The sequence below is a fragment of the Plasmopara halstedii genome, assembly GCF_900000015.1.
Source record: "Plasmopara halstedii genome assembly, contig: Scaffold_323, whole genome shotgun sequence".
Lineage (NCBI taxonomy): Eukaryota > Oomycota > Peronosporomycetes > Peronosporales > Peronosporaceae > Plasmopara > Plasmopara halstedii.
The window spans coordinates 558,647-569,648 of record NW_020187244.1 but is presented as its reverse complement, the minus strand read 5'-3'; the positions used below and the strand labels follow the sequence as shown (position 1 = coordinate 569,648).

Genomic DNA, 11,002 nt, shown 5'->3' with positions numbered 1-11,002 from the left:
AAAACTCCCATGTTCACGTGTTGGTTGTTGCCAAAAACTCCGTCACAGTCGTAGAAGGCCAAGACACAAAGAAATGTTTGCAAGAGTTGATGTACTATCAACATTGTGGACGTTTATCCAAGATAAATGCCGAGATTATTGTGCGCACATTTTGGACAAAGTCGACACGTTATATGCCGTGAACAAGCGCCCAATGTTCATCTGCGTGCAAGGGTCAAAAGGCATGGGGAAATCGCAACTAGCATTTGCATTGGGTGGCCGATGACCGTATTTTTACTGGCTTGCCACTCCTCTTGAATCCAAATCCCAGAGCATCTACCAAATGAAGATGAGTATAGTATCTTAGCCACCAGGTCAAATGTGTATATGACTCACCTGTTGTGGACGTACGGATTTATTAGGGCACTGCTTGAATATTGCAGCTCCGATGAGCATCAAAACGCGTTGAGAATGATTCGTTTCGACAACCAGACAGTCTTGCGAGTGAAACGATGCGACATGAGAGATGTTCGCGCTGTGGTTGGTAAGATGAAGGCAGAGAAGAAAAAAATACCATTCTTTGTTCTTGATGAGATGACTAGCAACGCAAACATCGATGCTGGGGGGAAGCAGATGGCCGCCTTTCAGCGCAACGTCTTTCGTGTCTGTGGTTTGGTGGTTGTCATTATGGGTACGGACTCGAACATTACCAACCTGTTTCCACTGTATTTTGCAAGCTACAGGGAGCCGTACGAATGGATGTCGCTTGTTCCTCGATTTCCTCGGTATCAACTGATGCTGCACAATAATCTAGAACGACAAGGCTGGTCGAAAGCTGAGTCCTGCAAGACATTGCTACGCATTCTCGTGGGCGGTTTGCGAGGGATTTCGTCGACAAAGTCGTGGAATACGCGATTCGAGACTGCACCATCAGTCTCTGCGATTTGATGGACGAAGCTTGTGCCGCTGTTAGCTTAAGAATGCATGACAGCAAGAAATTTATGCACTCACATGATGGAAAAAAGGCACAGCTGCTGGCGATATCATACACCAACCACACCGGCAACGCATCCTTAAGAAAGAAGCACCGAAATGAAGCGGGGACGTTCGGCATGCATTTGCATTTCGCAAATCTAGTCGACAATCTGCTGACTGATATAAGGAAATCAGGTGACAAGTTGAGCTTGAAGAGCGGTAAAATGTGGAGACCGACATGCTGCTTTTCAGCAATTGATGAAGACATGCTATTGTATCTCGCAATATTGGGTGGAAAAAAATTTCCAAGCTACTATGACCACGAAACTCGGGAGAATTACTCAACGAAGTATATTTTCGCAGCCACAGAAGTATTCTCTGTCCATGAGAACACGAATACTGTGTCTCACGACTATAGAGCGTTCGAGAATATGGTTGCACATGCAATCTTTTGTTCGTCTCGAAGAAATGGTGTAGGAGGAATCCCATTCAATGACTTCTTTGCTTGCTTGCTGGGTGAATTTCAAGACAAGTTTTGGAAAAAGATGAGCATGTATATTGAAAAAGACAGAAGGATTAATGCCAGTGATCTATTGAATGATTATTCGGCAGATGTCCAGCGTTTGTCGAGTGCGATTATTCCTTTCCTCGCTCCTCCCAATGCTGAGTGGCCGATGTGGATTCTCGACCAAAACTCTTACGGGTGCAATTTTGCTAATTTGGTTCGTGCCAACAATGAAAAACGGTGTGATGTCTACGTCCGAGACGCGGAGATCAAAAATAAAAAACCGATTTTCATCTGCGAGTGCAAGTACTGGAAAATGAACGTCGATATGAGTGTAATGGACAAGATCATTGATAAACTGAATCAGAAATGGAATTGGGAGGTCGTGGTTTTGTTTTGTTTGAAGATGGTGAGCTTTCATAAACCTTGGGGGCATCTAAGTGTTGGCTGTGTCAAAATTGATTACCGGGATGGGGGAATACAATGGATTTTCCAACCTGAAAAAAAGGATCGGAAACAACTCCTCATTGTGTTCGAAACAACCGATCAGAGAATAAATTCAGAACGATGACAAATCCATCAATGTAAAGGAGGTGAAGATGAAAGGAGTGATATGAGAGGTTTAAGATAATTAAGAAATCGGTTTACGTGGTTGTTTTTAAGTTTTTTATGGGTCACTGATGCATACGAACAACGCTCGAACACAGGCAACGCCACTGACAAGTAACATTCAAATCCAAGCAATCCACGAATGACAAATGTTGGTATATTAATGGATCAAACGATTCGAACTGAAAGTGATGAGCAGAGTTGACGCGGATTTAAAAGCATCGAGATGACATCAATCGACAAAACAATTCGATTCGAAGTCAAGTGGTGAAAACCAAATCTAAGGCGCCCGTTGGTCTTCAGTTTTACAACGCTTGGGCACAGTTTGAATGTTAAACTAATGAATACAAGCTACCCCGGCGGCAGATGTCTCTACTCCTTAATGAATGTGAACAGAAACGGCAGCTCTAATTTAATTTATGGGCGGCTGTTTACAATATCGAGACTTAACAATCAATGAATAAAAATTATGACGTCGGTGAATTGCACAGTGCGTTAAATGAAGCATACCGCTTTCTTCAACAAAAGCCTAGAGGAAAGAGCTGATTATGAGGCTACGTTTTAAAACTTAAAGAATAAAAATGCAGCCGATACCTGGAGCAGCAGCAACAGATGATAAAACCATCAAAAAGTATTTGATCAAATATGAATACTCGATAAACGCATGCGTGAATTTATAGAAAGGATAGATGCGGAAGAAGCGCCCGTGCAACCAACTTCGGCACCGTACCCGACAAGATTCTCTTTGTTATTAAGGGCGTTAAGCTTCGCGAACGGTGAAACGGTTAGCCAAACGTCATGATAGAAAAAAATACAGTCGCTTTTCGAGATACGTGAAGAGGAGTGATCCCAACATATACGATGATAGCAATCTCACACTCGATTGGTTCAGGTGTGAAAATAGTAAGCTTTGTGTCGAGGAATCGAATGAGATCGTGAGTCTGGAATACTATTGAATCATCGGCTTAAGGGTTGATTGCACGCGGTCGTGCTACCTACGATCGAGGAACGTTCTTGCACTAGGAAGAGGTGTCGAGACGCCATGTTCAATTTAAACACAACACTCAACGTCGCAGAGAAAACGATGTCAATAGGTACTGTCTACATAAAGCTAGAGTCAATGGAACTTAGAAGATGTTGGTGCATCGAAAGTGGACTAAAGGCCTTTTGTAGGTGAGCTGATTCGCCTTGTGAATCTTCACAACATTGCATTTATTTTGAAGCACAGCAATTATAAGATAGCTATGAACAAGTTTCAGATGAGTGATGCAATGGCTAAAAAGAATCGACGTTCGATGATAACATCGATCGACATACCCCATTTAGAACTAAACGTATTTCTGAAGGTATCAAAGCTTACTCATTTGAACCTTAACAAAAAGAGCGTCTTTGAAGACCCAATTTATTCAGAGCCTAAACAAGCTACGTGGAGAGGTTGCCTAAAAAGCAACAATCTATAGTTTATTCGCAAGATGAAGTATATTGCAGTGAATATACGCGCTCAGATAATCATATCGGACAATGGGTTTTATAAACATCATTGTCAATTTGCCTTGACAGAGCTGAAATTTGGCGACCTGACGAACTATGTTCATTGCTGATATAGATATGATCATCCTGACTCCGAAACGATTGGGCTATACCCGGTATGACATTGGTAAGCGTTATAATGAAGATGCACTTAAGTATGCGATGGAAAAATCATATTCGAGGAATATGACGCGGCAAGGTCGCGAGGTCACCCGAGCGATCCGCTAGACGCGGCATCAAATCTTAAAAAAAGAGTAGCTCCAGTGGATATACGAAGCATCCGTGTGGTGTATACCAATACGCATAGTGGAGCCTCATATAAAAAGCTCAAACATGTAGGCTACAAGCTCTTTGAGTTTCTTAAACTTGTCATCCAGCATTTGGATTTTCGTACAACAAGCTGCATACCTTAAAATATTCTAAATAAACTCAACTGGCCCCTACGATCTGCGAGCTGTACTTGGTAAAGCAGCCAAGATATTCTTAGATGCGAGTGGTTACAATAACTCTCCAGATCCCGAGCTAGCATCATTTTTCTCATCAAAATTCGTACAGACAAGCTGTTTTTCGTCAACATGAACGCTTCAAAAACGAACCATACTTTACTTTCGTTCTCATCTCTGCACGAGCAGCGCACTCAGTGCCCATTTTATCGGCGATAAGGCAATCACACCACCTTTGCGTTTCACTTTTCCAAAGAAAGTTTACGACTACGTTCACCACGATACCAATATTTTAAGCGCAGTTTATAAAGCCGAGCTTGATTGTCTGCAAGCGTATAAGCTACAACAGCTTGTAATGAAGTAGCTCCAGATTTTATCAGGCGGTAATCGTGAATTTAGAGTTGACCCGGCAGAGCTTGTTACACGCTTTCACGAGCGAGCCTATATGTGTTTCGTCTACCTTTAGCTTTTTCATGTTGATTTCTTGCATATCTTGGCTCTAAGCCATAGCGTCGCGCACTTGGCACATGATACTTTATCGTTTTGCCCTGAATTGTAGAAGAGCTAATCAGTAATATTTTTTTATCTGGGCCACAGCCTTCCGTAACGGGTACAAGGGGACACAAGGTTATACCAAAATATTTCAAACGAAGGCAAGGCCAGACTCGCCGCGCTTTGCACTATTTAATTCGACAAAATCAGTGAAAGCAGTCACTTCGCACAAGTGTCCCAAGTATATACCGAACAACGATATTCGCGCGTTAAGTTTGACCACATTGCTTAGCTTCCGCTAAGCGAAGGAGCGATCTGCGGCAGCACCGCTGCACTTGCTAGCATTTGTAGTCAATATACAACTGAGTCGCTTTGACTGATTCTCTGTGAGGATAGAGCAGTCCTTCTATTTACCCGAGGATAGCAGGACGGGCTTGAAAAGCTTATGACTCTGCTTGGCACTGAGGGCGTGCAAAACCTCGCCTCAAAGTGACCTGAAGCGGTCAGCGCGCGCGGCTAGGGGCTTTTCGAGCTATGGATGTGCTGTGCTAGAGCACTTACATCAATATATGTCGGCGTTGACTACTTCCATGACGCCACCGTGACTCCTCCCGACCCAGACCGCTCATGGTGAACGTTAAGACCTTCAAGGGCAAAGATGAAGAGGATCTTCTCCTTTGGGTGAGAGAGGCCGAGATGGCTATGGCGTCCGCCATACTTCAGAACGAGCAACAGCGCGTGGAACAAGCTATCTCCACGGTCGGTGGCCGAGCGCGTGAATGGGCACTGACGTGCGGCACTTCGTTTGATGTGGCGTCTTCCTCTTGGACAAAGCTGAATCTGCAGCTTTTGTTAGTGTTCTCGCCGCCTAATCAGGCATATCGCGTGCAATCGCGTTCCCTTGCCGCCCGATAGGGCAAAAAGGAATTAATGGACTTTGTTCAACAGTTGCGTACTCTCATTGCCGGTATGGCAGCCGATCCTCTTCCGAGGCGGTCGTAGTTACCGTCTTTATGGAGAGCCTCCGCACTGGCGTGGCCAGAATAAAAGTTTATCGTGTGTATCCGTCTTTTTTTGAAGAAGCAGTGAATGTGGCATCGAATCCCTATAGATCGGCACGACTTGGTTGGACTGTACACTTTAGCAGCTTGTCGAGCGGGCCTGAGCCGATGAATCTCAGCTATGATGAGAAAGAGGAGGCAGATCTCCGAGCTGCCGGGCAGCGTTCGAGCACCCTACGGTCCTTCGGACTGGTCGCCCCCTGCGCAAGGCGCGTCAACGCTCATCGAACCGACGTTCCGCTCCTCACCAGTCTTCTGGTTTGTTGCGGGGAAAGAACAACACCCAGTAGCCGACTGACGCCTTACTGGAGAAGAGCTGAGTTCTATTGAGCCTCAAAGCGGAAGAGGTCAGTTTGTACTCTTAAACACGGAACATGTACGCAAGCCGGGCTATCTGGTCATAAAACCGATCGTGAAAGGCTTTGAGAAGACAGGAACGAACCTGATCGACTCCGGGGCGTTGGGCAATTATGCTTAATGCTCCACGATACAAGGAAGACAGCTGTATGCTGGGGCGAAAAAAGTGCGATTGAGTGACAGTCACTGTTCATTTAGCGACGAGGGCATATGTCACGGTGCTAAGGGTCCCGGTGGACTTCGGTGTCAACTTTTTTGACTTAGATAGCGTTGAACGCTGCTTAGTCTTAGACTTGGATTCAAGGTATAACCTATGGCATGGTTGGCACACCACGAGCCATGGATCGATTAGAGGTCGAAGACCTTGGGCGCGACGCGCATGTCTCCTGGTGGAGCTTGGTGAATCATGAGCCCACATCTGCAAAACGCTATTGGCGCGGGCACTGTACCGGGACGGTCGATGTGCTGGACATCGGAGTATCCGAGTTGTTTAATACCGAAGGTGTATCGGACAGAAGTCTCGAGTATGGCTCGCGGGCTGAACGTGTCACTTTATCAGAGCAGTCGCTGCATAACATGGTTGAACGAGGTCTAAGGCATCCTGGGCAAGGCCCTTCAGATGAGCGTGGATTGGCATGACATCAACTGGATGAAAATCTGTGAGGCTAGCAGCTCTTCGTCGGATGTTGTCAATAACATCAGGGCTCTTGTCAAGACAGCACTGAGTGTGTGTTCTTAATGGTCTCGCCAAGACATAAAGCCTTTGTGGAGAGGAGACAGCGACGCCGTACGCTAGATTCAAGACGCCGGGGTCGTCTCTGTTTAATGATGTGCCCACCGTAGACGATAGCGCACAGTTATACACCCTCGTCAACGGTATGACGGGGGAGGAAGACGGCGACGTCACCCTTCAAGCTATATCTGCGGTGGATGCTCTTTTTGAGCTTGGCGAGATGCCAGACGTAGTCTCCAAAGACCCGCCGTCGGTCTAACCTCCAGACCGAGGTGTGCGTCATGAGATCTACCTAGTTCCGAAAACTAAATACTTTGTAACACCCTGCTCAAGGAGCAGTGCGACGTCATTGACGCCTTGTTCCATGCGCAGCACAACGCAGAAATGGTGCGTGAGAGTAAGTCGCCCCATTCGAAGCCGAACGGCAAGCGGCGTATCGTTCACTTTTACAATAAGGTCAACGCTGCGACCATTTTAGCACAGACGCGATCATAGGAAGGATGTTCTCTAGAACAACAAGGTTAGTTGTACAAAGTACAGTGCACTCGACTTGGTCGATGGGTATTACCAATAGCTCATGAGAAGGAGTGACATTCCGCTGTCAGCGGTAAGTACTTCGAGCGGCATGCTCTGGGAGTGGCTGGTGATGCCCTTAGGGCTGTCCAATGCACCAGCAACATCTAATTGTCTTGTGACGCAGTTGTTCAGGCCACACCGGGCGTATGCAGAGACATACTTGGACGACATTTATACCACAGTCATGCGGAGCACTAGAAAACGAATGAAGCAAACCTTACCGTCCATTTAATAGCGGTCTTCGAGTGCATGCGCACGAACAAGCTGTATGCTCATGCAGACAAGGGCATCTTCGGCGCTGAAGACATCCCCTTTTAAGGGTGCTTCATCGGGAAGCGTGGCCTTCAAGCAGACCCTGCTAAGGTCTAGGACATTGTGAATTGGCCGGCTCCAAAGAACCAGAAGGACTTGCGCAAGTGGTTTGGGCTTGCCAACTACTTGCACAAGTACAGCAAAAAGCAACTTGTTTTGAGCACGGACTACAACGATCTTCATCTTCAACGGCGCCAAGTGCTCCACCTTCGCATGATGCGACGCATTCATCAGCCCAACGGCGAGGAGCCGCTTCGACAGAGCGCGATATTCCATAACATGAGGCAGCCAGTGCACAACGTGCTCCAAGCTCTCGAGGTCTTTCGCGCAGCCGTATGCGACCCTAGTATGACGCTCAGAGGAGTCCCGATGGCGACGGACATTGTCCCTAAGAGATCAAAGCGCATCGCGAGTCATCGGATGGCGATCGACCAATCCGCCGTTGACTCCCCTCGACGAGAATGGCGGTGCCCACTATCAAGTAGAACATCTTGTGAGTCGATGTCATTGTCAGGGTCAAACTCAGTATCTTGTGAAGTGGCGGGGATGCCCCAAGTTCGAGAACTCATGGGAGTTTGAGGTGCCACTTCGGCAAGACTGCCCAGACGTCGTTTACGGTCATGATCAGAAGTATCATGAATTTTCGCATCGTCGTACTCGGCAATAGCCAGGGGAGCCAAAGGGCCATGAGCTGAGCTCAAGCTATGGTCCTGAGCTGCTGCGTTCGCAGACTCATCCGTATGAGAGACCACAGAGCTTGCGGGAGCGTGATGTCCGTCACAGCCGATAATTCAAAGGAAGTCGGCGACGTACCTTGAGTTTGGCAAACTCAAACCGAAGATGACCTTCCACACGCGCGTTCATCTCTCAGTGGCTCAATCGTAAGCTGTGCAGCGAGGAAAAGTTACACCCACCGCTCAAAGAGCTCTTCGTCATCTGCAGTGGTTTTGCCAGGAGCGAAAATCACAGGAATCGTCCGCATCGGGGGTACGGGAGTGCCTCCACATTTTGCACGAAGCCGAGTGCGGTACAATTCCAATGAGATTTGTTGAGGTACGAAGAAGCGAGCTCAGAGAGCTTTTTGTTCGTCAAGCCCAGCTTGTGTAGTGGCCGAGGGCCCGCCCGACCACATAGATACTCAACGATCGAGTGATCACATCCTTCGTTTCTGCATCGGCATCCTCCGAGGGAAAGCCGTATTCCATACGAGGGTCAACGGCCAACCGTGGATGCGAGCATATGAGAGCCGCCCTACGGGCAGTATCCAGCTGCTGCTTTAGCGCCTCGTCGAGATGATTGGTAATGATACCACTTCCGGGCTCACGTCACGCTGCTGGAGCACCTCGCCTTCTTTTTCTTCCCACGCTGGTAAAGGAGTATCCTGTTCGTGGTCGACTTTCTCCAGACTCTCGACGAGGTAATCCATCGACCGTGGCGGGCACAGTTCGCGGTACTCGGTTATCGAGAGCTTAGGCTGTGCTTCCCTTGAAGCCTAGGACATACTGTCCGGAAGAACTCTGCTCGCGGGCGTTCTCGGAACCAGCGGGGCTGGGTATATTCCGTGTTTCCGGCACAGAGCTCATTTGGCAGACAAATGGAAGAGGGTCCCGGTGATGTTGTGGTGTCTTAGACACGCGAGCCTCGTTCGAGGCGACAGTTAAATGTGAACTGTAGGTATTGACCATCTTGATGGAGGAAAGTGTAACGGGATCACACAGGAATAGCGTGATCACACAATAGTGTAACTACACTTTAACGACCAGTCAGTACGTGTGTTCCCGTCGAGCGCGTGCACTCAATCCTTGAGCCGGTAATTACAATAGGTTTTAGATGCACGATCTCATTCGCTTCGTTTGCATATAGCTATTAGTCGATATTTTCAAATCTAACCAATATAGTGTTTGTTTTCTAACATCGTATATATTTGGTTCACTCCTCTTTACGTGTCTCGAGAAGCGACCGTATTTTCATCTGTATTGACGACTGGCTTACCATTTATCGAACTAAAAAAATTTCTCGTCAGATACGGTGCTGAAGCTGATTGCGCAGGCGCTTCTTCCACATCCATCCTCTCTGTAAATCCGCAACGTTTAAAGAGTATTCATATTTGACTGAGTATTTTTACTGGTTGTGGTGATTTCATCGTCTGTTGTTTCTGCTCTAATATACGTGCCCCTTCAGCTGCATTTTCGTTGTCTTTGAATGTAGCCTCATAATCAACACATTCCTTTGCAGGCTTTTGTCGAAGAAGCCTGTATGCTCCTTTATAAGAACTGTACATTATTTGTACCGGCGGCATTATTTCCTTTCAGCTTCTCTTTTTCATAAAACGTAAAATCTCGATAGTTTAGACAGCCGCCCATAAACTTAGTTGTAGTTGCCGTCAATGTTCAAATTTGATATGGGGTAGTAAAATCTGCCGCTGGGATAGCTTTTGTTTCATTAGCCAAACGTTCAAATCGAGGTCAAGTGCTGTAAGACTGAATACTCATGACCTCAATCTTACGCGTTAGTGCTCATTTAAATCTTTTAACTTCGGATCGTGTTGTTTTGTCAATTGATGCCATCTCGATGCTCCTAAATTCTATCTCCGTTCCGCATCAAATCTGCTCATCACTTCCAGTTCGAATCGTTTGATCCATTGATGTCCCAACATTTGTCATCTTAAATTCGAATGTTACTCGTCAGTGACTTTGCCTGTGTTCGAGCACTGTTCGTATGAGATCCAATATGAATACCTATGCTATTACGATTCGTGCCAAAATTCGTTTGACACCGGAAGATGTCGATACATTCATACCCCATGACACAGTCGAGTTATTATTTCCTCAAATGCGTGGTTTGTCTAACCAACTCTGTATTTTCCGTTCTAGACTTAAAGTACTAATAACCTTTTTTCAGTTATAATGGAAGATTATTCGAAATTTATTGTTGATCAATACATCACTCAGTTAACCCATCAATCATGTCAATAATTAACTTAATGATCCCCTTGAATGCTGTTACATCTGATTGACAATGATATGAAATGTGGCCAAGCTACTCCACAATTAAAAAGACCTCAGCAAGTAGAAACATGGTGACGCTTTTCTGCGCGATCGTCGGCGTGAAAGGAAGCGTGTTCTCTGTGGACATCGACGCTAGTCAGTCAGTGGACCACTTGAAGAAGGTCATCAAGAAGGAAAAGGAATATTTGTTTGCCGCTGACGAATTAAAGCTGTACCTCGCGAAGAGAGGCGATGCGTGGTTGATCGAAATCGAAGCTATGAAAGGTGTTAGTGACACGAGTGATTTTGAGCCCTTGGACGTTGTGGGGGCACAGTTGAGCCTAGTTTGTTTGTCGGAGATAGACATTCGCTTTCAAGTCACGAAAGATGATGTTAAGAAGAAAAAGCTCCCTGTTCATATATTGGTAGTGATTCCGACGCAG

At 46.4% G+C, this 11,002-nt stretch overlaps 3 protein-coding genes across 3 annotated transcripts in view; all 3 read left to right on the top strand.

Annotated features, from left to right (window-relative positions):
* Nucleotides 1–450: 450 nt before the first annotated feature.
* PHALS_08615 (uncharacterized protein) lies at nucleotides 451–927 on the top strand (the record flags this gene model as incomplete). The annotated part of the gene is made up of 1 exon (XM_024723997.1): nucleotides 451–927. One exon carries the CDS (start codon nucleotides 451–453, stop codon nucleotides 925–927), a length of 477 nt encoding a protein of 158 aa, XP_024574918.1.
* A 2,613-nt stretch (nucleotides 928–3,540) lies between these two features.
* Nucleotides 3,541–3,826, top strand: PHALS_08614 (uncharacterized protein; the record flags this gene model as incomplete). The annotated part of the gene is made up of 2 exons (XM_024723996.1): nucleotides 3,541–3,610; nucleotides 3,675–3,826. 2 exons carry the CDS (start codon nucleotides 3,541–3,543, stop codon nucleotides 3,824–3,826), a joined length of 222 nt encoding a protein of 73 aa, XP_024574917.1.
* Nucleotides 3,827–10,648: 6,822 nt separating this feature from the next.
* The window catches only part of PHALS_08613 (CRN-like protein), a gene marked incomplete at both ends in the record, with an annotated part of 1,866 nt that continues 1,512 nt past the window's right edge, over nucleotides 10,649–11,002 (top strand). Inside the window, one exon of the mRNA XM_024723995.1 lies at nucleotides 10,649–11,002. This exon is cut by the window's right edge and continues 1,512 nt beyond it. Within this exon, the coding sequence (XP_024574916.1) occupies nucleotides 10,649–11,002 (354 nt within the window).